Source organism: Columba livia, chromosome 7 (assembly GCF_036013475.1).
Source record: "Columba livia isolate bColLiv1 breed racing homer chromosome 7, bColLiv1.pat.W.v2, whole genome shotgun sequence".
NCBI classification, from domain to species: Eukaryota; Metazoa; Chordata; class Aves; order Columbiformes; family Columbidae; genus Columba; species Columba livia.
Genome location: NC_088608.1, coordinates 23615908 through 23641211, shown reverse-complemented (window position 1 = coordinate 23641211; position 25304 = coordinate 23615908). Strand labels below are relative to the sequence as shown.

At 44.7% G+C, this 25304-nt stretch overlaps 2 protein-coding genes and 1 long non-coding RNA gene across 5 annotated transcripts in view; 1 reads left to right on the top strand and 2 right to left on the bottom strand.

The window, feature by feature from the left end:
• Positions 1 to 6199, bottom strand: part of MTX2 (metaxin 2) — a 35223-nt gene extending 29024 nt beyond the window's left edge. The window contains exon 1 of one of the 3 annotated variants that reach the window (XM_065069841.1): positions 6043 to 6199. In XM_065069841.1, the coding sequence (XP_064925913.1) occupies positions 6043 to 6082 (40 nt within the window). In that variant the 5' untranslated portion in view covers positions 6083 to 6199. Of the gene's footprint in view, positions 1 to 5804; positions 5993 to 6042 lie in introns of those variants that run through there. The other 2 variants (XM_065069842.1, XM_005514203.4) reach the window with 2 other exon arrangements.
• Positions 6200 to 17905: 11706 nt separating this feature from the next.
• On the bottom strand, positions 17906 to 21625 carry HOXD1 (homeobox D1). The gene is made up of 2 exons (XM_065068862.1): positions 20987 to 21625; positions 17906 to 20849 (listed from the first exon to the last, which is right to left on the bottom strand). The coding sequence occupies exons 1-2, from the start codon at positions 21420 to 21422 to the stop codon at positions 20578 to 20580; spliced, it is 708 nt and encodes a 235-aa protein (XP_064924934.1). The 5' UTR covers positions 21423 to 21625; the 3' UTR covers positions 17906 to 20577.
• LOC135579864 (uncharacterized) lies at positions 21108 to 25304 on the top strand. The gene is made up of 2 exons (XR_010473688.1): positions 21108 to 21248; positions 22103 to 25304. It is a non-coding gene; the product is annotated as an uncharacterized LOC135579864 (long non-coding RNA).

The following is a 25304-nucleotide window of genomic DNA, read 5'->3' as shown; positions in this document are numbered from 1 at the left end:
CCCACAACAGAGATCCTACACATCTGTCCCACCAGACAGGACCTCAATATCCCATACCTGCACTGAAAGCTGCTCTCCACACACACACAGTTGCTACCTAGCCAACCCTGGCTCCCCTGGGCTCCCCTTCATTCTCACTTTCACATCCTGCCTGCAGCCCTAAGCACAGCAGTACCAGGAGACAGCAAGTGACGACAACAGAGACCCTCTGTGCCAGAGTCTTGCAAAGGAGCAAGAACAGCGGAGATCTCTAGGCAGGACAGCTCTGCAGGGTAGAAATGCAAACAGCTAGCACTGGTGCAGTCAGTCAGCCAAGCACTGCAGCTAGCAAGGGGGAAGATGCTGCTTTAGGGATCGCAGCCTTTAAGTCAGCCCAAAACAGACCATGGTATTTGCAGTAGCACAACTCAGGCTCTTCCTCACCTCCGGGAAACACTGCAGACTCCCTGTTTCAATATCTGAAAATGTTTATCCTGTTCTCTTAATCTAATCCTCACAATCTTCCTCAAGGCTTTCAGTGAACACACTTCAATGCATCCAGTTTCTCCAACATGGCACATTCAAATACAAAAAAAAAAAAAATACACATACAGTTGGACTTTGGAAGCTCATGCCAGGGATGTGTGCATTACGTTGGCTTCAGTTTAATTAGACAACAACTACAAGGTAGAACTGTTAAAAATTCCCATCTCTCAGCATTTTTACTTTCCAATTCAGTATGCTCATTCTACTTTTTTGGTTGGTCTTTTTCGCCCCAAAAGAGACTGGTATCAGTTTTTCCTGCATTCTTTGCAGCACCATCGTAATTTTTTCCTTTGATGTTTCCACTCCTTCCTACACACTTCATAGGTTTTACTACAACATGTAACTTCTTGCAGTTGGTCTTAACATATGCATGTTCACACGACATCTATGTCATCTTCTTAATAACTAAAGACCAGAAATTAAAAATAATAAACATTTCAGAACCTGGTGAGGACTTTGTCCTTCCCATGGCTTGCATGCACCTGCGGTTTCTCACTGACTTTCAAAAGAGACAGCTGAAAATGCCTGGCAACACAGCACCATGCTACAGCTATTTGACTAGAGCAAAGGAGGACAGTAGCCAAGCTCTTTCATTCATTCTTGTTTTGAAAAGGACGCAGCTCATAGGGTCCAAACCTACAGGAAAATACAATGTTAGTGCTTGGGGACAGTCAGGGAACAGAGCATCCAAAGACCAGAAAGAAAAAAGGAATAAAAAAGGGAAGCAAAATCTGGATCCCCCTTCAAAGTCGTTCTACAACCTCTTGTGAACTGAACAGTTAGGCTCCTAAACAGCACTGAATCATTCTACAGCTGATGAAAGCTCACTTGCAAATCAAACTAGACAGTATCAAAATATGTGTTACTTTTCATTTACTAATTTTGCTACCAGTGTTTCTAGAGCAATCTCATTTCTGGCATGAGAAAGTAAGAGATTACTTTAGCAGAAAACATGTAACAATAAAAAGCTGATTAGAGAAAGACTGCTTAGTCTTAATGGAGCCAGAAACAACTATAGAAGCATACCCTATTATAAACTGTAATTATATTGCTTCTTAAAACCAAGAAATAACAGTATCTCAAAATGAAAAATGTACTGTACTATAATAATTGTGAATGAAAGTCATTTTTCCCTGACCTAAAACAAATTAGATAGGCAATCTACTTAAAGGATTGGTTCAAATCAAGTCACAAAACATAGGTGTCTAAGCACAAACCGGCAAGAGCAGTGTAAGAGACTTGTTTATTGAAACTGAACAAGAGCTAAAGGGATTCTTCTTAGTTTGACTACCAAAAAGAAAAATAAAAGAACACTGTAAAATAAAAATCATACAGCCTGGCAAATTTGTTATTTTCAAATCACCTCTTCCGGACTACAAGCACCTCTGCAATAGGCTTAAACAATCTGTGCTGCAAACAGAACAACATATTATTAAGAAAGAATAACTATTTTTTCACCTTACACCTGCAGGAAATGTTAACATTTACCCATGCACATTTTGATGCACAAAACGCATATTCATGTTAAATGTTATGTCTTTACATGCAGCAACAATTTAGGTGGTCAGGTTTCATTCCCTATGTATTTGTTCGCAGCCAAATTGCAGCTTGTCTCAATACATAAAACATGCACGTCAGAGATTTATTTTTGCTCTGGCATGTCACATTGGAGGTAGACTCACTAAGAATGTAAAATATCTGAAAGGCAGAAGGGCATCTGTTTTTCAAACTGCATTCATTTCCCTTAGTATTAAAACTAGCCTAAAACCCTTGGACGTAACTCAACAGCAATAAACAGAAGTAATTTTCCAGAGATCAAAGGACAAACAAGGATATTTTCTCTGTTTTGATCACTGATCTAAAACTAATGGGGGAGATGGGGGGAAGGGGAGAGTAAAGCATATTGAGTAATTTAGTGATCAATTAAACATCTTTTCAACAATCTTTTATAGATTATTTGAGCAGTCAGCTTCTCAAAACTACTAGAGTTAGAAAGATTAATGTTCTGGACCACTTGAAAGCTGGCACTCTAATTCTTCTTACAGTATAAACACTCATTTCCTATCCCATTAATATGTGATTGATGCTGAACTACTCTAAACAAATTCTCTACCATATTATCCAATTAATACTTTCTACACTTCAGAAATGGATGATTTAAAATATGACACAATATGCTTGCAATTCATGAAGGTATGGAAATATCCGTTTATTATTCCCTGAGACAGAGCATCAACCTCTTTACACTTCTGAATAAGCAAACAGCTGAATGGCACTAAAGCAACTGTGTTACTCCACATACATGACTGAGTCATCGTTTTGTATTTAATCATGAATGTACTACAGCAGCAGGCTGTGCTCAGCATGGTCGGGTGAATGCACGTTGCACAGAGAGGGTGCTGAATTATTGCAGCAACACACACAAGCTGAGCAACTCATGGTAAGAGAACAACTGAGGTTGGAAGGCACTTCTGGAGCTCCAGGGTCAGCTGCAGCAGGTTGCCAGGGCCATCTCTGGTTCACTGCTGAGCATGTCCAAGGATGGCGACTCCTCAACTACTCTGAACAACCTGCTGCAATGTTAAACCATCCTCACAGTAAAAAAAGTTTTTCTTATGTTCAGATGGTATTTTCTGTGTTTCAATTTGTGCCAAGACAGTGAACAGACACGTCAGAAGTGAATGCATAAGGCACAGAGAAGGTGAAGATACTTTAAAAAAAAAAAAAAATTCTAATACATACACAAGCAAGTCAGTGTCTAAAAGAAAGTTATGATACTCTTCTCCACTAAAACCCTCCCTTCAGCTTTTAAAACCTTTCTAGAAAATGAACTATGCTGGGATGATTGTCTTCAAACACCTCCCTCCAAAGACCTGTGCATTATAGCTGTTACATGTTACAGCAGCGTACTTCAGTGCAACTGCCATGACAAAGCGATCGTCTTCACAAACAGGACCCTTAATGAAAAGCCAATCAAATTTCATTTTTATGGACATGGAAAAAATTATCAATCATTCTTATATTTCCATCCATACCTAATAGAAGGGCAGTACTTACAACCACAGATATGGGGATAAGACACTACTAAAACAAGTGACACTGTTAAGTGGTATTTTTTCCTTGAAGACACACCATTTTTCTTCCGTACAAATATTTTTACATTTGCAGGACATTTATATCTTCTTGGTACCAAAATGAAATACTCTCTGTGTCTGTACGTCTCAGGAAATCTAGAAGTGTGGTGGGTATTGGCCAACATACTACGAAAAGCTTCCCACCCTCACCTGAAAAATCTTCCATATGAACAATGGAGTGATTTTGCCATTATTTGGTTTCAGTCTGGGACTGGTACACAATATAGACAAGCTAGGAAGGCCATGACCCACTGGCAAAGGTATTTTTTCATTTTTCAAGGCAGATAAATGCTTTTGGCACCGATTTGCTTTCGGGAAAACAAAGGCAATGTCATAATTTTATTTTAAAGAATGGTTCAGTGGACAGATCTGCAACAAGGACTTGTACTGTACAGTCACAGTACATTAATATAAGATTAATAAAATAAGCACCAATCATTTCTGCTCCACAAAAATAGAGGAGCATTGCCAGTATTTTTCTATTAGATGCCTACATATTACTTTACCTATGAAAATGAGCATCACTTAACCTGTTACTGACAGGTATAAGATGAGGTGCTACTGTTTTAAGCTGATTAAATTGTAGGAGGGTCCAGAAGTACTTGAGCAGCTCTGATGCCCTAAAAGCACCACCTTAATAGTACAATTGTTAACATGACAGCCTAAGACTAGTATAAGCAGCATGCTCGCCTCCCCAGAGGGGAGGCAAGAATCCCTCCAGAAACAGGCAAAGAATTCTTCAACAAGAAGAGAGACAGTTGTTGCAGAACTTTGTCTTCTTGTTTCCAGTTTTTCAACCATGCATTTTCCTTATGCTATGCTTAATTTGGATCTGTCATTTCTGTATTTCACAACAATTTGCTTGTTTAGCAGGAAGTTGTAGAAGAAAACAGCACATTCAATAAGAGAGCAATTAGATGCCTACATATAGTACAGTTTTGAGTTTGTAATTTCAGAAAAAAAGTAAACACCAGCAAGCTGTCACTCTAGAATATCCATAAAGGTCTCAGCGCAGAGGAATGAAGCAGAATCAACACCTACTCACATGCGTTTCACAATATAAACAAAATATACTAAAGAGATCACAAAGGCTAGTTAGTAATGGCATGAAGCAACACTAATGACAGTATTCTCCACATCCCGAGGACCCAGGGCGCTGGTCCTTATCTATGAGTTAATGCATGCAAACCCAAGAGCCCAGGGCACCTGTCAACCCTGCATATGGGTACTTCTACACACCCAGATTCAAGATCCATCACTTTAACCACCAGTCAGGGGCAAGCCTGCTCTAGAAACTGTATACTCGTGGTAAAGAATCCAACTCGGACTTCTACACTGGAGCCTCTACTGAGCGGCAAAAGACCCAGCTCCCAGGACAAAACATCAGCTTCCTCCTCAACAGGTCAGCAGCAATCAAAATACTGTTTCCTTGCAGTATTTATAGCTTATGATCTTGTATAGCAGCAAGAAATCAGGAACAGAGAATAACAAGCAAGGAGCAACTGGCCAATGCACTGATTTTCAGCATACAACATATTAAATATATTTTGAACTTCCCAGCCACAAATTATCCAAGGTGCAAATTTGGTTTTGTGTTTTTTCCTTGAGAGTGGATTAACATAACTGTTTGCTAAATAACTCTGCAATGATACACATTTCTGTTTTATGACAAGGTTCACATCCAGTTTACACGGCCCAGCAGCCACAGATCACAAGAGCACTAAGGAGTACCAAAGGTTCTGTTACATTTCTCAGCTTCACAAGAAAACCATGGGAAACACAGCCAGCACCTGGGGGGAGCAGGGAGAGACAGGGTGGCACTGCAGTGAGCTCTCCCACAGAGCAGGACACAACTCCAGCTGCTGAAATTATAAATACCATGTGGTTTTTTGGACCAGTGAAAAAATGTGAATAGTTTTAAAGGCAGATAAGTTATTAAATCAAAATAAAGATGTGCCCTAGCATAGCGAGGCGTTAGGGACCCCACAAAAGCGGGGGCCCGGTGAACCTGCACCGCGGAGCAATGTGGGGAGCTGCGCGGGGTGACCCCGTCTCGCCTCGGAGCGCCAGGCGGGGGACGCGAGGGGAAAGGCGCCCGGGGCCGAGCTCTGCTCCGCACCCCTGGCTCCCGCGGCCCGGCCTTACCCTCCACAGCCGCCCCGCTCGCACCGCGCCCCAGCCCCGTCCTCAGAGATCACCCAGGGAACCGAGGCCGCGAGGGTTCGGCGCCGCACCACAGCGGGGCAGCCCCGGCTCCGCCGCAACCCTCAGGCCGCGACCCGGCGCCTGACACGAAGCGGGGCCGGGCCCAGCCCTGCCTGCGGCGGCTGGCCCGCCCGCCCGCGGCTCTCTGGGCCGTCACCCGCCCGCCCCCGCCCCTCACCGGCCAGCTGAGTCACGAAAGCCTCCGCCACCAGCGACATGTCGCGGCGGGCGGCCACGGGCCGAGGGCACGCACAGGAACTGGGCGCCGCGCCGCCGGGGCAGCAACTGCATCCGGGGCCCGCCCCGCCCCCGCCGGCCGGGCGGGGCTGCTCCCCCGGCGGGCAGCAGGAGCCGGTGAACCGCTGCGTGTGCGGGGCTGTGCTCACAGAGCTTGGAGGGCAGAGGAGAGAAACGCTGAAAGACGTTTGGGAACAAATAAACCGTTTTCTGGGAGGCGCTGACTGCCCTCGGTTACTCCAGACTGAGGAATAACCCCTTGGAAATCACATCCCGTGGAAACGTGACCCGGGGTGCGGCGGCGTGTTAAGCCGTGGGGCGGTAACTCTTAACTTGTAAACAAAATCGCACAGGGAGTGAAAGGGAAGCTACAATCTGTAGAATGGTAGCAAGAAAGACTGGCCAACATCCTGACAGATGAGAACATTTATCGCAACGCTGCGCACCGCGGTGGGCGCTGGGGCCGACGCTAGAGCCAGTGCCCGCGGAGCCGCGGCACTTGTCCCTGCAGCCGGGTGCCAGACTCCCCAGCGGTGCCAGCCCGGCTGACCTCTGAAACACTGCCGGCGCTGCACCTCTGTTCTAGTAGAAAAACGAAATAAGTATATACAGAAGGATAATTGCAGACCTATTGCAGCTCTTTCTTGGTGTCACCTTACATGTGTGCAACTTACACTGTGGTCCTACAGAGAGGAATGGGGAACAAGGACCAGTGAACTGGACCAGTAGAGCAATGTCCAAAAAAAAAAAAAAAAAAACCACCACCACCACCAAAAAACCCAGTCACAGGGAATCTTATTGAAAATCAGCTTGTCAGCTTATCATGCTCCACTTGACAGGTAGAGGCAAAAGGCAATATCTAAGGAGCTGAAATGCTGCAATGTGCAAGCTCAGACTATTTTATATTTCATTTTAATTCAGTGCATAAAGAGCTGTTGGGAATGCTGTAACCAGCTGTAGGATCTCCCAAGAAAGGTGACTCAAGCCATTTTAACCTCTTCTGCCACTCATTTATGTGAAGCTCTGACACACATGAGGGTTTAATCCTATTTATTCTCTGAAGATATCCAAAGTGGCTAAATATGGTTTAGAGCCTGAAAGCAGGAGAAAGACCATCCTCTAACTGAATTGCAAGTTACAGTTCTTCCCTGATACTAACATGAACAAAAGTGTTAGTTCTGGCTACACAGATTTGGAATATATTGCTCACCTAGATTGGTTCCAGTGTACCAGTTGAACCACTACCTTTTTGACTTTAAAACAAAAATTATGGAGGTGGGCATAAAATTATCTGAATCTGACAGGAGGCTGTTCTGAAAATCTTAGGTGCTTTCTTTACTGAATATCTTCTTTTCAACATCCTGGTACCAAACTGCTTCCTGAAGCGTCTTGGGGACAATAAGTTATAACTAAAGGAGCTCAATAAAGGGTACAGCTGCCTTTTCTTTGTCCCAGGTTAAGGTTCCAGATATACTCTGTATTTTGAGATGCACACCTTGCCTTTAAACAACCATTAATTTCTTAGTTTTAAATCTATAATATTAAGACTATCTAAAGCTTGGAAAAATGCCATAAAATTAAATTATGCATCCAATATGCAGACTGCAGAGAAGATAGTGGTTATGTAAAGACTTGTTCCATTATTCTACAGTGTCTCTGGATCCTCATTTCTTTAGCCACACTTTAGTAAGAATAATACCTCATTTTATCAAACAGACTTATTCTACTGTGAAGGACAGATAATTATATTTCAGTCTTGTAAAGTAAGATATCAAATCTTTTAAGTACTAGAATATATGGACAAATATGGCAGTGTATTAATGTTTGCAAAGTATGGGAAGGTCCTCTGGTCACACTTAACTATTGAATCACTATGCATCATTACTAAATATATTCTTCACATGGTAGTGGAAGCATGCTATTAGAGCAGTAGCAAAAGCAGAAGAGGTAGTAAATACATTGGAACAATGGACCAAGGACTGGAAACAGTGATATGGAAGAGGACTGATTATTTTAAAATGCTGATGAAAGCTACATTTCTAGTTACAGTTTTAAGTTGGATAGCACCAAAATTACAGAAACTCTGAGCAGTCTTGAGAATTTGAGTGGCTTTTTATTAGGAAATTGCAACAGCTGGTGTGTCCTATTTGAGTCCTTTCATCACCAACAGTACTTAGAAAGTTAAAAACATAAGACCTGGTACAAATGTCCTGATAAGGCTGAGCATGAACTAGGTATGAGCTAGGCCAAATTCACATTAGCACCCAATTAGAAAGGAAGGTTTCTCTATAAGGCTCGGTTTGATACAAAGACCTCATCCTCCAGAAATTGAGGTGGTTGATGCAAACTAAGTCAGGAAGCAGAAATCAGGAAGTAATCCAGCAAGTATCAACAAGTACATACCAACAGAAATCTATCAAGAAATCCAGACAAATTAGCCAAAACAGGAGGAAAACCAAGTGGAGCTCAGCTCATGCCTCTGACATGTGGCAGGACACAGATGCTGAGGCTCCCTTCTCTGAGACAGGAGACCAGGATGGCGATTTTTGTTTCTGCATTCCCAGTCATTCTCTCTGCTCTCAGTGAAAGGGCTGTTTAAGCAGGGTATCCTGTAGGAAATCCTCCAGGGAGATCTCCAGTGATGACAGATAGTAGCAATGAAATCAACTCCATCACCACCTTCACCTTTATTCAATATGCCTCACTCGTCCCCTGGCTTTCTGAGGAGAGGCATCACTCTTGTGAGCCCAACTTCCTGCAGGACCTGCACACAAATAATTTCTTCAGCTGGCCACATCATTGCCAAACTAATTTCTGGTAGTTCTTGCTCCATACCATGGAAAGCTCCCTAGCTTTCACAGATTTTAAAGGCGTAACAGCATATCCCAAGGTGCTAGTCCCTCTTATTTCAGTGTGGATAGAAGGGTGCAGTCTCAGACAGGTTTTCAAGGGAAACCAAAAGGTAGAATTAGGCTGTCCCTTGGGCTTTGCATTTCAGAAAGTCAACCAGGGGAGATCTAGCAGAACCATTACCCCTTAAAAAGGGTCTCACTTTACTTCAGACATACTAAAATATGGAGTACAGTTTTCTCATAGCCCGTCTCTCCACATGGTCTGCCTTTACCAGGTAAGTTATTAATTGCTAGGGTAAAACTGTCTGCTTGGGAAACAGGAGCAGGCCATATATACATAAACTTCATTTTAAATAGAATGGAATTTGAATAGGAATAATCTACTGACTAGAAGAAAAAAAAAAAAAAAAACACACACACTGCTCTTATTAGTTCCTTAAATATTATTTGGACAATTTTTAACATGTATATTTAATTTGTATTGTTATTTTGTTCCATGTTAATATTTAATAAAATATATGGCTATCAATAGTGCATATCTATACCTGCACTATAAGTCCTTTGCAGATAGAACTGTTAGGAATATTTTTATGAGAATAGATAACAATGAAAGACTTTTGATCTCCTGCATTTTTTCAAACTGTTTGCTTTTCAACACATCCACTATTGCTGTCCATTCACATTACAGTCTACCTGGCCAAGTGCATGACAGGACATAACATTAAACAAATCACCAGAAAGCAGAGGCACTTGAATGAGTTTCTCCAAATTTGAGTTCTGCTATATGCAACATGCAGTTCTCATATTCATGAAGCACATTGTAGGCTAAATCCAGTTTAAGGTGGATACAATGGTACTGTGTGCCAAACACTGATAGCAAATATTCCTCTTTGGAGCACTGTTCAGGTGGTAGAGAACACCGCAGAGTTGTTCTGTGTTGCGGTATGATGTTTCTTCATCCCAAGACAATCAGCTGGGTCCACATGCTGCTTGACAGACCTCACCAAGCATTCTCAGCACACGACTGGGGACCTCTGCCCAAATCACTGCTCTCCATTTCCATGAAGCAGGTCTCTAACAAGTCAGGCCTTTCTGAGACACAGGAAGAGAGTGACAGTCATAGATTCAATTAGAAATGGTTCTCTCTGGAAGAGAGCTGTGCAGAAATTCCGCTGATGAGTGAAACCTCTGAAGACTGCTTGTGTGGTATGGCTGATGTTTAAGAATAGGCCAAGAGACAGCAAACAAACCAGCACTGGAACACTTTCTCCTCACCTGGCCCGCAGCCATGCTGCCCCTCTGGTGTGACTTAGGGCATCCTGGGGGCTGCTCTGCATTATGCTGCCTGTCAGTGTCTTTAAAAAGCTATTATGGCTGCTGGGAATCTCTGCAATGAAGGAAGACTTGAGTAAGTCCTTCCATGCCAACACATCCAGTGCCAGGCAGCAGCAGGAGGGTGTTTTCAGCATGACTTCATGCCAGAGGTTCTCTGTACACTAAACAGCCTGGCAAAGTACACAGAGCAACAGAAACAGATGGATCTAGACTAGCGTAATCAAATGGATCTCACAGGACATTTGGTGTATCTTTAATGTGAGTGTTTGCCTATCAGCCATTTCTTGCAATTCACTGTTCTTCAGTGTGAGGAATGGTGCCAAAGTCACCCAAGTACAAGCCAAGTTGCAAGTTTTTCAGCTACACTCACAGTCCTGTGAGTTTCCTAAGGAGGTTGCATTTTATATGAGAAACTGAACTCAAAATTGAGGCTAAACTTCCACCTTTGCAGCACCTGCACACTTCCTTGGGAAGCTGGCATGTACGTCTTGCAACAGCATTCATGACGGGTAAGAAATGAAGCTGCTTTTATGGCAATTCAGGCATATCTTACAACAGATTTTCACATTATGATAAAATTAACTGCATGTTGCTGGCAGCACTCTCTTATTTTCATAAACAATCAGGTACACATTTTGTTCTAACAGTCATATAAACAAGATAAGGTATGATTTCTAGGAACATGCTTCTATAAAAAATGCAACAGGCAGTATTAACACTAAGCACTTTGCACTTGCAGAAGATACTGCATACTTAACTGATATATCCGTTAATGTTGATGCATTTCCAGCAACCCACATGAGGATAGAAAGAGTTTCCATAGCATTTTAAGAAGCACAAGAATAGCATTTCTGAAAGCAAACAGGGGATCTCAAACTGTGTATGAAAGCCATTAAATGAATCATTCCCCCTCCCTTTCTCACCTCCTTTCTAGCCTTCTTTTATTCAGCACGATCAGATTTCCAGGGGTGCCAAGTCTATTTTAGCACATCTGTTATGCTTGCACTTACACTGAGCAGGCATCAAAGCAGTTGTGCAGAAATCCCAGCTTCACTCTTTGACTCACTGGAGGCATTATCAGCCCCCAGGCTCTTGCATATCCCTGTCATTCACAGCAGCTGCTGAGGAAGCTTTCCCCACATTCTGAAACATCCAAGATCTTGAAGTCAGGCCTTGATCTTCCCAGCTTTACCTAAAATTTCATGAGGGAGCTCTGCAGATTGGCAGGGCAGAGTCTCTACAGCCACAGCTCATCCCATTGCTCTCAGCCCAAGGCATCAAGCACCTTCATATAGACAGGGACATGAGCCCACAGGTCAGGACCCAACTAAAGAGAAACCATGGCCAGGCAAAGAAAACAATCATTCTGGGCTGAGCTTTAAATAGATTCCCTGGGCCAATGGGCAGGGTGTGTTGAGGTGTCCCAGGTGGAGCTGTTCAGGCCCATCAATGCCCCCAGCACCCTGGCAGTGTCTTAGCTGCACGCAGAGCTAATTTCTCCATGCAACTGGTGGATTTAGAGCCGTAGGTTTTACGTAGGTTATGCTATATGGGACCAGGATTTGGCTTTTAAACAAAATCTCATATCAGAGGGGCCTGCAAGCAGGAGCTCCCAGAAGGGAGACAACAGCTTCAATGGGGCTTTGCTGTCATTTCCCTTCCCATGCCACCACACAGGTCCACACTGCCTTCCTCTGCCTTTCCTGTCAAACTGACTTCACCTTTGGCTGCCTTGGATCCAACCCGTGTTAACAGACTGCTTCCATACTTGTCTATCCTTTTTTAATCTCTAATTTACCAGACACCAACAAATGATTTTTTAAAGCATAGATCAGGGCTGCATTGTCAAAATGACATTAATATCAAAATGGCAATTATGACTCAAACTTGCAGTAACAATGGCTGTAAAGGTTTGTCCTGATGTTTGTTTAGCTCATACTGCAGCAAAATCTTGTTGATGAAAGTAGGAATAATTGCTCACAGTTTGACTGTAGGCACTGGTTAGGCAAGTCTTCTCTAACTCTAAAGATGTTATCTGGAAAATTAAGGAGTTGCTATTGAACTCAGTTTCTGGACAAGTGTGGTAAATTCTGAGAAGGTTTATTAATTCATCCAAGCTCCTTGTCAGAGGGTCTAAATCCTTCTCTGGAGGCTGGCATAGAAAGAATTAACTTTCTCATTCTTCCTGTAGAAATGATCACAACTGCCTACCCCGCATGGAGAGAAGTGGTGGCTGTAATGAATTATTTATCTGTAGCACACTGTAAGAAGAATGTGCTGTGATTAATTATAGAGCTGGGCAGGAAATGGTTTCTGTGTCCCAAAAGGTTTTTAAGATTAAAAATGTGTTGCAATTCCACCCTGGGATAAAACCAAAACTCTTTAAAAAAATCTTAGAAATAGAGAGCGAGCAAGACCCACCTACAAAAAACACTCACCAGTCCTATGTGTAGGACTCCTTTGCAATATGAAAGCCCAACAGGAAATTTTAACACCTAAGAAAAAAGTTTGGTAGGGAATTCATGGGGTCCAAACCATCCAGTTGAACCTCCACATCCTTGGGGAGCGCTCTAGGGAAGAGACCAACATGCTGGAACAGGGACATGAGCATTGTTGGTCTCACACGAGTGGTGTCTCTGCTGAGCCGGGATGGGGCTTAGCTCTTGAATTTTCATGTTGTCCATCTCACTTTGGCAAAAGATTCATGAGTGGCCCTACCTGATTTCTTGGTTCTCAGAGAAGCAACCTGTTGTTTATACTGACCTTTCTGTTTTTACGGCTAAATGCTGCAGAGTAAATGACCTTTTGTAAAGTTTTTGCCTCCAGATGGGAAACTTCCTTTTTCAAAAAGCTTACATGGAAGTGACTTTTTGTTTTCTGAATCATTTCCCCCATGTGTCTCATAAATAAGCTTTTCTCTAGTTTTTTTTTTTGTCAACACTTCAAGTTTAAACATGTAGCATGACCATACAGGAGTGCCCTGCTATATTTTTAAGGCAGGCTGAGAACTGATTCATAAGATATGACGTAGAAGAAACTTCAGAAGTTGAATCCACTCCATCTAAAATCATTGTCTTGTTCCATAAAAGGAACAAGAAAAGCTTTGCCATATCATAATTGCAGCTGTAGAAGTTCATACTTGACATAGTTTCTCCCCAGGGTACAACTGTGGTAAGGAAAAAAAATATGCTGACTGAAATAACTTGAATGTATATAGATTAAAAACATGTGGTCTTTTTAGTAGCGGGTATGACTTGGTAAGGCTGGGGACCTGCTGAGATTTGTGAGGAGACGTGGCAGATGAGATTTATCCTTTTCCTGGCACCAATAGAAAAATGTGAGAAAAGCACCAGGTGTCTCCTTTGGTCTTTTTGAGATGAAGCAGACAGAAATAAAAAGTAGCACAGCAAAAATTTCGGAACATTTTGCAAAGAATATGCACTTTGAAGCTTTTTGAACAGGGGAGCATGGAAAAGGAATGCCTGATTGAGAAATATTTTGAGCCACATGAGCCGGATTCAGTTTCCATTAAGTGTGCAGAGAGCACAGGCTAGCTAAACTCCAGCCTAGTCCAGCTAGCAGCCATGGGTAAGTGTGACATTCCCGATCCGCCACCTCCTCTCAGTTCCCTGAAGGCTGGCAAAAGTTACAAAAGTAATGTTGTTAAGAGCTGATGCCTTCTTAGTCCAGTGTTCAGAATTAAATGTGTTTAGTAAAATGCGTGCCTGGGCTTGCCGATATACCTCAGCTCTGGTACAGAAGACTTACACTGATGAATCAGATAGCCAGTCAGTCTGAACTGTCAACATAGTTGAATGGAGACAGGATCAATGCAGAATAAGACCTGAGACTGACAAACCCAGCAAATGTGAGCAACTGGTGGCACTGCTTTTATGTCATGTGGCTACCAGTCAGGCTTAGGCTGGCCCGTGGCTGATGAAGGCTTTGTGGGAAACAAATTGCAGCCTGGCAGAGACTGCAGATCTGGGTGTCCCTGTCTGGATGTGACCACCAACAACAACATCCAGATATGCCATCACCTTTTTGTTAAATACAATGAATTCTAATTTTCGGAAAAAATCTTCAGAAGAACAGGCCAGAGCCGTGCTTATCCAGTTCTTGAAAGCACAGCCACCTGCCTCTGGGGTGAGTGAGCACTGATGCAGGCCTTAGATCACAGGTGACAGACACAGCAGCATCACAGATTACACTGACAACATGCAGACAGGATGTAATGTTTATTATTCTTTCACATTTATTATTAGCCCTGGAGTTGTGATAGTCCTTTTGTTGTGTGGCTCTTGCTGTAGCAATTCACACCTGTGAAATCCCAAATCAGATTACCAAATCTATTTGATTTGGTACTGCATTTGAAAAGCAACCAGAAGCACCAGGTGGTCCATTTCTTAAGTGAGACGTGACATTAAGAGTGTTCAACAGTCCTGTCCCATTTTTTTTTAACTGTCTGCCTGGTCACATTAAAATGAAAGTCACAGTGCTCACAGTGCTGGTTACAATTACAAAATCTTACAAAATCTTGGACCTATTATAAGATGTCACCTTGTTATGTGCACTGTGTTTCGGGGTCTAGTTTCTCCAGCGTGAGAAAATGAGTTCAACAACCCATTGATGTCATGTTCCTACCACACTTTTACTCAGCTGAATTTCTGAAGGGATAGATGTTTTTTATTTATATGCTTTTAACACTATTTGATAATTATAATTGCATTTGATACATTCAGATGTTGGAGAAAATGTTACCCCACATAAATGGTATAATTTATAAATCCATAAGTATCCATATCTGTGCTTAACATATGGATCTGGTACTAGAGATTGCCAGGATTAGAAACTGTTTCCATTATCTGACCAGTAACTGGGCAAAATCTGATCTGAGTAGTCATTAAAAACTTTAGTGAGATTTTTATCTATTTTCAAATACCAGTCTAAACTTTATTGTGTTTAATCTAGGTTACTTGTTAAAGAAACATAAAAAGGGACATTGGGAATGTAGATTTAGTGTAGTGTAACTGTTAAGATGAAGAGTAATGGCTGGGAAGCCTTCCCTCTCAGATTTTTCTGCTATGCTAATGTCACCCAAATCATATTACTGGGATGTGGATGTTCTTCAGAGTCTGTACAGGCAGAAGGAATGGTTCCTTTTGCCCAGCAGAAGCAGCTCTCCTGATCCACTGAATTCACACACGGGTGTAATTTTATGAATATCCACAGCAACATAGATCGATGCATTGCAAAGGTCTTTGTTCTCTGTGTAAGGGCACAAGTACCCAGGCTAGGTGTGTTCCCCATACTGGTTGGTGTAGGTGTCCCACTCTAAGGCCTGGGACATGGGCCAGACTGCTTGAGTTAGACCTGTTAAACATTTGCATAAGGCATTCTGTGCCATCCTGAAAAAAAAAAAATGCCTCAGTTTCCAGAACAAACTGGGATTTCTTGTGTTTTATTATTTGTAACACAGTGCTTTCTGATGAAGCATAGTAAAAAGATGTGTTTTCCAGGTGATGGGAAGTCTGATAGACTGGTAGGGAAGGAACTGACTGTATTTGTTTGTGTATTTGTTTGTTTGCTTGAACTGCCGGTTTTCAATTTGCTCATCACCAGGAGCTGTTGTCTTTTGGGGAGTCAAATTATGAGAAGCTCTTTTGTGGGCCAGTGGTATAAAAGGAAGCCTTGTCCTGCTTGCAGATAGTTCTCAGGGCTGTATCTGTATCTGAGATTTTTGCCATCTATGCAGGCGTAAGTTTAAGCCAAGAAAGATTCACATGTTGCACAGCTGAGAATGACTTTATTCACATGGCTGGTGCTCAAGAAAAGCAAATGATTTCTGGATAAAACCAAAATACAATAGGACACTGGCTCTGGGAAGTATGTTTTCCTATATATTGCAAAAAATTATCTGGGGGACATTTTACAGCTGTGGTTGGGTAGGGGGGTGAATAACAGACATCGTTACGATAGGGAGCAGAATGATTTGTCATTTGGTTCATCTTTCAAGAGGATGCGTTTCCCTGGCCAAAGGCTCCTCTAGTTCACTGACATTAGGAAAAGTCATAAAAATGATGTTTGAGATTGAGTGAGTCACATACATATACATGCGTAGCTATATGTAGCCATATATCGCCAATAGAAAAGAATGTGTTTGCCCTAAACTTCAGTCATCTCTGAATGATAAACTGGTAATAGCCATGTCTTATTTGGGGTTTCTCTCCATGCCTCTTTCTTCTTGGTTGTCAGGGATTTGCAAGTGTTCTTGGGATTTCCTTGGAATTTAGGCTAACAGAGTGGTGCAGGACAAATCATAAGTATGATTTATTAGCTGTTAGAGACAAGTAATTTTGTAATTTTGCCTCCAAAGATTTTTCTTAAAAGAGGCGATAGTCTGTTCTCCTCTACTAATAATCTGTACCATTTTATGCGTAAGCCACTGTTCCAGGTTTTACCAATAAACAGAGGAAATGGCACACTTTTAAAAGGAGATTAAAATGTGGTGATTGGGTTGCATATTTTTGTTTTCTGGCTTACTGCTGTGTTCTTTCATGCTCAAAATAAATGTGTATATGCAGCTCATACCACTAATCAGAACCATTGATTTCACCTTTGGCAAAGCATTCCCTGTGTTGTATTTGTGAGCGACAACATACTTACTCAGTTCTGCATGGGAAGCCAGATACCCAAGCAAGCCTGGGTTCTTACCTAAGCTTGGTTTTCAAAGAGGTGTGATTTTCTGTTAACACTTACCTATCCAAAGGATGCGAAATCTCTAGATTCATACATACTGCTTAGGAACAGTAATTTTACAACTTTTTTCTTCCTGGAAGCATTCCTAATCAATATTTGTGTTCTCTTTCAGGCAAAATGGGAACACATGAAAAACCTTATTTTGTTCATATCCCTTTGTAGCCTGTGGCCTTTTGAGCAATAGTCAGTAGGCAAAAATAAGTATACTACTGAAATAGAATGGTCTTTCTGTGTTTTCTAATGATGTTTGAGGGAAAATAAGGCCAGGAAATAGTATTTTTGTAATTTGTGATAAATTATATGGTGGTGGGTATCCACTGAGGCAAACCTGAAATATTTTGTTCTGAATGCGCTGAAAACTGCAGCTTGTGCTTTTACCTCTATCTGCCCAATCTAAAACTTTTTCCAGCTGCTAGGCACCAAATTGAACATGTGTGAGAAAGAAGTCTTGGGATTAATGTTAAATGAGTGAATCCTAGACCTTATCTATCATTTATTTGTTTCATGTGTGCACCCATGTATATCACGGGGGGTTTTTATTTAATTATTCAGGAATTGGCACATGACTTGCATTAACTCCTGAGTATCTTGCTGACAGAACAGTGCAAAGGAGCAATATCTAATCCTCATACTGCTAAAACTGTGATGAAGAAAGTTCTTGTTAAACTGGCCCTGCCATGTGAGCAGAAATTACACTTAATACTAAGTACCAGTCCTTAAGACAGAATATAGTTGTGTTCATATCAGTAAATTGATTCAGACTGCCATAAAAGAGTTGTAAGGTTTCATCTTAATTTGCAAGTAAATCTCCATATATCCAGGCTCTGTCATTTTGATGGATACAGAATTGGGCACTGCTACAAGGCCAGCACATGTATTTATTTATTCAGGGAAATATACGGCATGAAAACATTCATTACAGAAGACTTAGTGTGCTCTAATGGCCTGATACAGCACCGCTGAAATCAATGAGAATCTTTCTTTCCTGTTGGTAGCACAGAAGCATGCCAGCAGTGTGGAAAACGTTCCTCTGGTCTGCAGTGCCTAGCACAAATGTCAAGATCATTAGAAAAATAAAAGGCTGGCAAACCAGCAACCCCATAGACATGTGACAAATTTGGAGGCAACTGAAAACACAGCTGTTTTCTAAAGTTTGTGTGTGAACCACATGCTCTTAGAAAGATGGGTTATTCTGGCTACATGCCTACACTTATTTATTGTTGTTTTCTTTTGTTTTGTTTTCTAAAAAAAAGGAGTACTAACAGGAGACTTGGTAAAAATGGACCTTAAAAACAGCTGAAAAGGGTTAGTTATTAGATGACTTGTCTTTAATATTCAGCTCACGAAACAAATTTTATTTACTTGAATTTTTGTAAATTTCACCAGATTTTGCTTTATTCTGCTCTAAATAGCATCTTCTCAAAAACAGGTGAGAGAAATATTGTTTCCTCTTTTTAATGAATGATCAACCTGCAGCATAAATGCTTTTTTGGTGTCATTACTTTAATAAGGAACTGCAAACCATATACTTTGGTTGCAACTAGTTTCACACGACTACTTTAGTCCTGAGAACTTTTCAGTGATAACCCATGAAGTGAATCAGCCAGTGGGATGTGAGCTGTAACACCATATACAGAACAAAAACATCCCTGTGAGCCTCTAGCTTTATTGTACTTTCCAGGTACAGCCAGGATATGATGTGTAACCAAACAATCCTCTCTGGGCAGGTCCGTTCCCTCAGCTGCTCACTCTGGGGACACACACCTCCTTGCCAAGGCGGCCTCCTGTCCCCGCTCAGCTGTGGCCCTGCTGCCACAGCATCATCTCAACATGCCTGCCTGGCTTCTGGGAGCATACTGTTTCTCAGGGCTCCCACCAACCTCTGCTGAAGCTGCCATCAGAAGTGGCTTCCCAGTCCCTCACCAGAAGAGAAATATTCATAAGAAAGCCTGTCAGCGGAGGGGTGCCCTGGGGAATGGAAGGCAGTATGGAGAATAAGTATCCCCTACATTGTAGACTTTCTGACTTGAGGCATCAATCTTCATCTTTTCTCTGTGTTTCTTTTGCCCAGTGGCATCCAAGAAACACCAAGAGCTGTTGCTATCTGAGGCTGGTTTTCAGACAGGGATGCAACGCTCATAGGTCCCCTGAGATCCATCTCCCCTGGTGCTATGATTTACTCTTCACTCCAAAGTCCAGCACCCAGCAAAAATCCAGAGCAAAGAGAGAGTTGTCCAAGATAATTTTGTTCCACAAATAAATAAAATCACCCTCCCATAAATCCCAATGTGATTCTTTTCCACATTACTGTTATGCTTTCCCAGTCACGGGCAGGAAAAGAGTCTAAACTCATCTAGTTCATTCACTTTGACACTATTTTATCTCTGGGAAAGATGAAATCAGGAGAAGTGAGGATCACTGTTTAATTTTGCACTCTATGGGGTAATCAGTGGTTGTCACTCTTTTTGAACAAGTATCCCAAGTAAAAGACCCAGGAATCCTCTTGATCTTTTGCTGTCAGAGGTCTATGGTCAAACCCAATAATCTTTCTGCACTTTAACAGCTCTTGAGGTTTTGCGTGTGGTAAGATTTGTTGCAAACTGATTTAATATGGATTATTTCTTTAACCATAAGATATAATCAAGCCTGGGAGAGCTGGATGGTCTGAGAGTCTGGCCCTAGATGCTGTGAGAGGCTTTATATTGTCTTGTCCTTGCCCAGGCACATGCAAGAGGTGCTGGAAGCCAGCAGAGCAGCTGCTGGCTGGTTCTGGGCAGCCCAGCACCTCTGCAAGAAAAATTCCAGCATCTCTGCAGTTTGAATGGGAAGAGGTGCTCGTCCTAAGAGTTTAGGTCTTTTAAAACTTTCCCTCATGGTTACTAAACAGATTTTGGACTAAATCAGCCACATCAGGAAAAGGAATGGGAATGGGGGCTAATGAGGAATAAATACAAGTATAAACAGCCTATTTTTTGCAGCAATTTTGCGAAGGATAGGGCAGAGGACGAGGGCACTTTTTTCAAAAGGGGATCTTGGACTTATACTGGTAGCAGTGACTGTTGCTGCCGCTTCCCGTGAGAGGAAGTTTTCCCTGCTCTCCTCTGCTCTGCCTTGTCGGGGTTTCTCACACTCTTCTGCATGAACTCTGCCTAAGCCTGCGGACCTCTCTTTCTAAATGCAAAACGAAGAAGGGGGTGGGGAACTTGGGGCAGCCGGCCCCGTGCACCCACGGCCCGCACCCGCGGATCCAGACGAGCTGGCGGAGCTGGTCCCTGCTGCCCCCGAAGCGAGCGGCACCCACCGTTAACTCCCAGCTGCGCCAGCCCGCTGCCTCGACCCGGCCCGAAGCTGAGCAGCAGCAGCGTTTCGGGCTGGCACCTTTCCCTGAATCCTCATCAATAAAACTGTAAATAAGTCGCAGTAGAAAAAACAGCGGAGCGTGGTCCCTCTTGGAAGGACACCTCGGATGCCCCCGCAGGCGGTAGCTGCCAGCCCAGCCGGCAGATCCTTCCGTGGGGAGCGGCGAGGTCTCATGCGGGGCCACCCGGAGCACCCGCGGGCGCCGTGGCGGGGGCGGCCAGCGCCTCCCGCTCCCGCTTCTTCTGCTTCATGCGGCGGTTCTGGAACCAGACTTTCACCTGGGCGTCGCGGAGGCGCAGCGAGCGGGCCACCTCGAGGCGGCGGGCCCTCGACAGGTACCGGCTGAAGTGAAACTCCTTCTCTAGCTCCGTGAGCTGCCGGGTGCTGAAGCTGGTGCGTGCGGGGGAGGCGGGAGGATCCCCCCCGCACGGCGCCGCGCCGCCTGCAACGCCGAAAAACACTGCACTTCAGCGTGAGCAGGGCAAGGGACCGGGGCGGGGGTCGGGACGGGGGCAGGAGCGGGGCAGAGAGGAGCCGGGATGGGAGCAGCCCCCGCCCGCGCCCTGCCGCCCCACTCACTTCTCCCGGACGAGCTCCGCTTCGCTCGCATCCACTCGAAGGTGCGGGGCGCCGCCGCGGGGGCCGGAGAACCGGGCGCGGGGGCGGCCTCGGGGCAGGGCGAGAGGCACCGCAGCCCTTCGCCGTCCGCGTCGGAGCAGGGGCAGGGACGGCCGGACTCCGGCGGTGGCGGCGGGTTGCCGCTCCCGAGGAAGATGGACGTGGCGAAGCCTAGTGCCCCGGCTCCGCGGGACGTCCGGTAGACGGGGCCCGGCGCCCCAAGGTGAGCGGTCGCGTACCCCGCCGCCCCCTCGCAGGCAGGCGGCGGGCGGGGTGCAGCGCTGGCCTTCGTGCTCAGCGCCGGGAAGGCGCCGTCCGCCCTCGGGGAGAAAGGGGGCTGCGAGGCCCCGCGGCACAGCCCCGTCGGGAAGGCGAGGGGGAAGTACCCCAGGTCCATGGTCCGCGGGGCAGCACCACCACCCGCCCCCCGCCGGGACAATATTGCCCTAATATAGGGCCAGGAGCGGGGCGGCACGTCCGGCCCCGCGGCCAATGGGAGCCCAGCGAGGGAATCCCGCACTGGGGATCCCAGGCATCGCCGACTCCCCTGCCCACATCCGGCTGCCCACGGCCAGCGCGGGACTGAGGGTGGGCAGCCCGCCCGAGCCCTCCCGGGATGCGCCGGTACAGGGCCGCCGCGCACTTCGGAGGCGCTTGCCGCGAGTTTGGAGGTTGGATGAGCCGACGCTTTCCCGCTACCCGACCTCCCTTCCCAAAGTAGCTCTGCCCCGTCCACTTGCTCCGCTGCCGGACAGGCCCCCGGAGGATCCCACGGGAGCTCACGCACCCCGGGGGTGCAGCAAGGGGTGCGGCGGTCTCCGCAGGCACCCCCAGGCTGAGCGCACCCAGGGAGCGGGGGTTGCTGCACCTCGCGGCACTTAATGGTCTCACTCCATCAGATAAGTGCTCTGCAGCCTCTCAAAAGTGAATCCCCGGGTTCACTCTGTTAATGGGCTTTCATTTTTCCCTTGGCAATTCGGCATTGTTCACTGAGCGTTTGCAGCTGGCAGAGTGCAGGAAGTTGCACGGCCCAGCCAAATCCTCCAACTCTCTCCCTTGGTTTTCATTCCCTGCCAGAATGGCAGGAAACAGGAATGAGCATGAAGGACTGTGAAGACTGAATTCCCTTTCCCTGAATGGCTCCAAGTGACACTTGACCATCCAGTTTGAGCTACACATATGCTTGATTTGAATAATGATGGGTTTCATCCAACTCATCAACTGATAACCATGTATCACTGCAGTTCAGAACAGCAAAAGGATGCACAGGACAGAGCATGCTTGAACTTTGCTGACTAGTGACTGGACAGACAAGGAACATGAAGAAGGGCTACATCATGGCGCTTCAAGTTAGACATGTGATCTTCTAAGTCTTAGGAGGTGGATGTGGACTCAGCTGAGAAATGCAAGGGTGGTACCTTTCAAAAATTATTTTATTTCTAAATAAAAGCATTAGACTGAAATGCCTTCATCCATAGCACTGTGCCTTCCACTCAACAGCCCAAAGAACTCTTCAAAGTCTTGGCCAAAGTTCTGCTTATTGTGGTCAGGAAGAGACCACAGATTTTGTGTGGACCAGTCAGACACAGTGCCAGCCACCTAAGGGCAACCAGGGTTCCCAGAGAAGGAAAAATCCCACTGGGTCTTTTGCAGATTTCAGAGAGATGGCCTGGTGACAGAGAAGGTACACCGTGGGGAAACACAATCAGAGCATTTCACTGATTCACCCTCAATTCTTTCCCATGGAGACTTCTGCCCTGCAACTCAGCTCTAACTGCCCCACTGTTATGGCTAGCTGATGGTTCAGAGCAGGTCTGGTCTTCTTTCTTGCAGCAGACCTGAGAGAACACATCCCTGGGACAGTCAGGCACAAGCCCACAAGGACACGAGAGCACTTCCCTGCATATGGGCTCTGACCAGCGACGTGGCCTTCTATCAACCCTGCTTCCTCCTGAGCTCATCCAGCCCACTTGCTACAAAGCAACTATTGCAGAGCAAAGGCTGACTATACAGATTCCTGTTCTAATGTACTTGGGACTCAGAGTCTACAGACAGAACAGTTGCTGTAAACCCAGGAACCCCAAGCTAGTTGTTCTCCAGACACAGACTTGTTCACTGTTTGGGCTGTGCTACCCTGCTGCTCTAATAATGTGCTATCACCCGTGTTTCCACTTGCAGAGGATGCAGGTATAAATTAGAATGACAGTTTAAATCCAATACACCTTGTCACGATATCCACATTTTGAGGGAAGGGTTAAAATCTGGATGATACATACTTGCTCAGCACACCAATGGCAATCAGACATTTGGAAAATGTAGTCTTCTGACAAAAGAGAAACCTGGGAACATCAGGCTTTCTCTTTAGCAGAGAAGGGCTGTCCACTCAGGAAAGCATGTGTGCTCTTTGGTTTCCCCTGCTGTAAAATCTCCAGCCCAGAGTGAAGCAAGCAGCACTGGCTCCAGAGGAGAGCTGCTGCTTTACTTGAGTCTTCTGTTTGCAGAATGCAACTGGTTTAATTACACCTAAACCTGTGTTTTAAATGCTAGAAGAGCTGTCCGTGTTCACACCAACATATGATCTTTCCATTCAGCCAGCTGGCTTCTGTTACTGAGTTTCTCGTTAATTAACCCATTTGTTTTTGCAGGACTGTTCAAGGTTGAGGAAAGCAGAAATCAGTGGCTAAACACAGGCAAAGCCTCTCTTGCTGCTGCTATGGCTTTTGAGGGGAGTTCAATTTTCTATGCTCCTGAATTTCACAATGTTCAGATTTAAATAGCTAAGTCCCAGTGATATGAAGCTGAGTGACTGCAGCTATTTTTTACCAAAAGTGTAACGGGAAAGAGATCCTGGAAGTCAAAGGAAGAAAAAAAGTGTGTTAACAACAGTAGAAAGAACATGATGCTATCAAAGGCAATTTGAGAATGGTTTAGGGACCACTGTGCAACCAGTACAGTGATGGCATGATCCAGGGGAGCTGCTGTGGCAGAAACCTCTGTGAGAACGATGAACCAAACCAGGCCCTGTGCCACCACACTTCTGGAAACATGTGGGCCACAGCAGAGCCTGAGATAGCCATCGTTAAGACATGATGAAGGAAGAAGCCCAAGTAAAAAGCCTCAAGCCCTCTTGAGTGCAGTCACTTAGAGCAGTGCTCTGGGGAGGCTGCTTAAGCAGTGCATGTGTTGAAGGCAATGGCAGCCCTGAGCCACAGTGGCAACTCTGAGGTTGGGGCATGTTGCCTTCCCTCTCTGGAGCAAGCCTCCATCCTCTGTGCTTGTCAAAATAACTAACACACAGCAGATTGAACAAATCCCTCCCCAGCCCTCAGGAAAATTATGTGAAAGGTCTGGTTCAAGCATGACCTTGTCCTTCCTCCTGTGCTGTCATGACACTGCCAGCCAGGGAGAGCTGGTTCTCAGCAGTACAAGGGGACATACATACCTGGTGTGGAGACCGCTAGAATGTGGGTGGGTGTCCAAAAAAGAGGTAGGCAAATACATAGGCAGTAGCCCTGTCAACACAGGCAAACCATCAAAGGCTCCTGAGAGGAAGGGTATCAGAGAAGAAGGAGGACAAGATCTAGGGAATTTATTTTGTGAAGTGTGAGTAAAACCAGGGATGTACAGAGACACCAGAGCAAAGAAAGGGAACCATCCTGCTGTTCTGTGAGAGCCAGGCCCAGCTCCAGCATAAGCACAGCCCTATCAGGCAGGCAGGGCACTTCATGCTCTTCCTGAGAAGGTGTAAGGTTTCCCTCTGCCATCAATATTTCCCTGTCACAAGCTTCCCTTTCATGGCTGACCGCTGGGGTAGTTTAACCAGGCCTGGAACAGGGATCTCTGTGCTCTCAGTATGTGAGATAACTACGGAGATCCTCTGCATGAACATAGAGAAGAGGAAAGTCTCTCCCTTCTTCTGTAAGGATTTCCACAGAAGAGGGATTCCATACAAACCCCTGTGCCATGTAATGCCCTGTTTCCTGTTCTGTGGCTGTGAATTTGATAGGAAGAAAAAATTACACATATTGATAACCCAGAGGTGTCAAAGTAAGCCATACTGCTGTGTGCAGAACAGACATGTCAAAGGGTTTGCAGACAAGATTTCTGCCTTGTCTAGCCCTTCTTGCTCTCAAAGATCCTAAAAGGTGGCCCAGGTTCATTGGAGGAAAGATCAAATCTACACACTGCACTCAGCATGGGGTTGTCTACCCCCTCTCAAAACTTCTGCTGTTGCAAGCAAAACTGCACGTCAGCAAATAAAGAAAAAATGAACCCATGT

Bases quoted from the DNA above. Each gene is read 5' to 3' on its own strand.
- HOXD1 (XM_065068862.1), bottom strand. From the start codon at position 21,422: ATGGACCTGGGGTACTTCCCCCTCGCCTTCCCGACGGGGCTGTGCCGC. The intron at 20,850-20,986 runs GTGAGTGGGGCG...TCGGCGTTGCAG, and splicing joins GCGGAGCTCGTCCGGGAGAA to GCGGCGCGGCGCCGTGCGGG.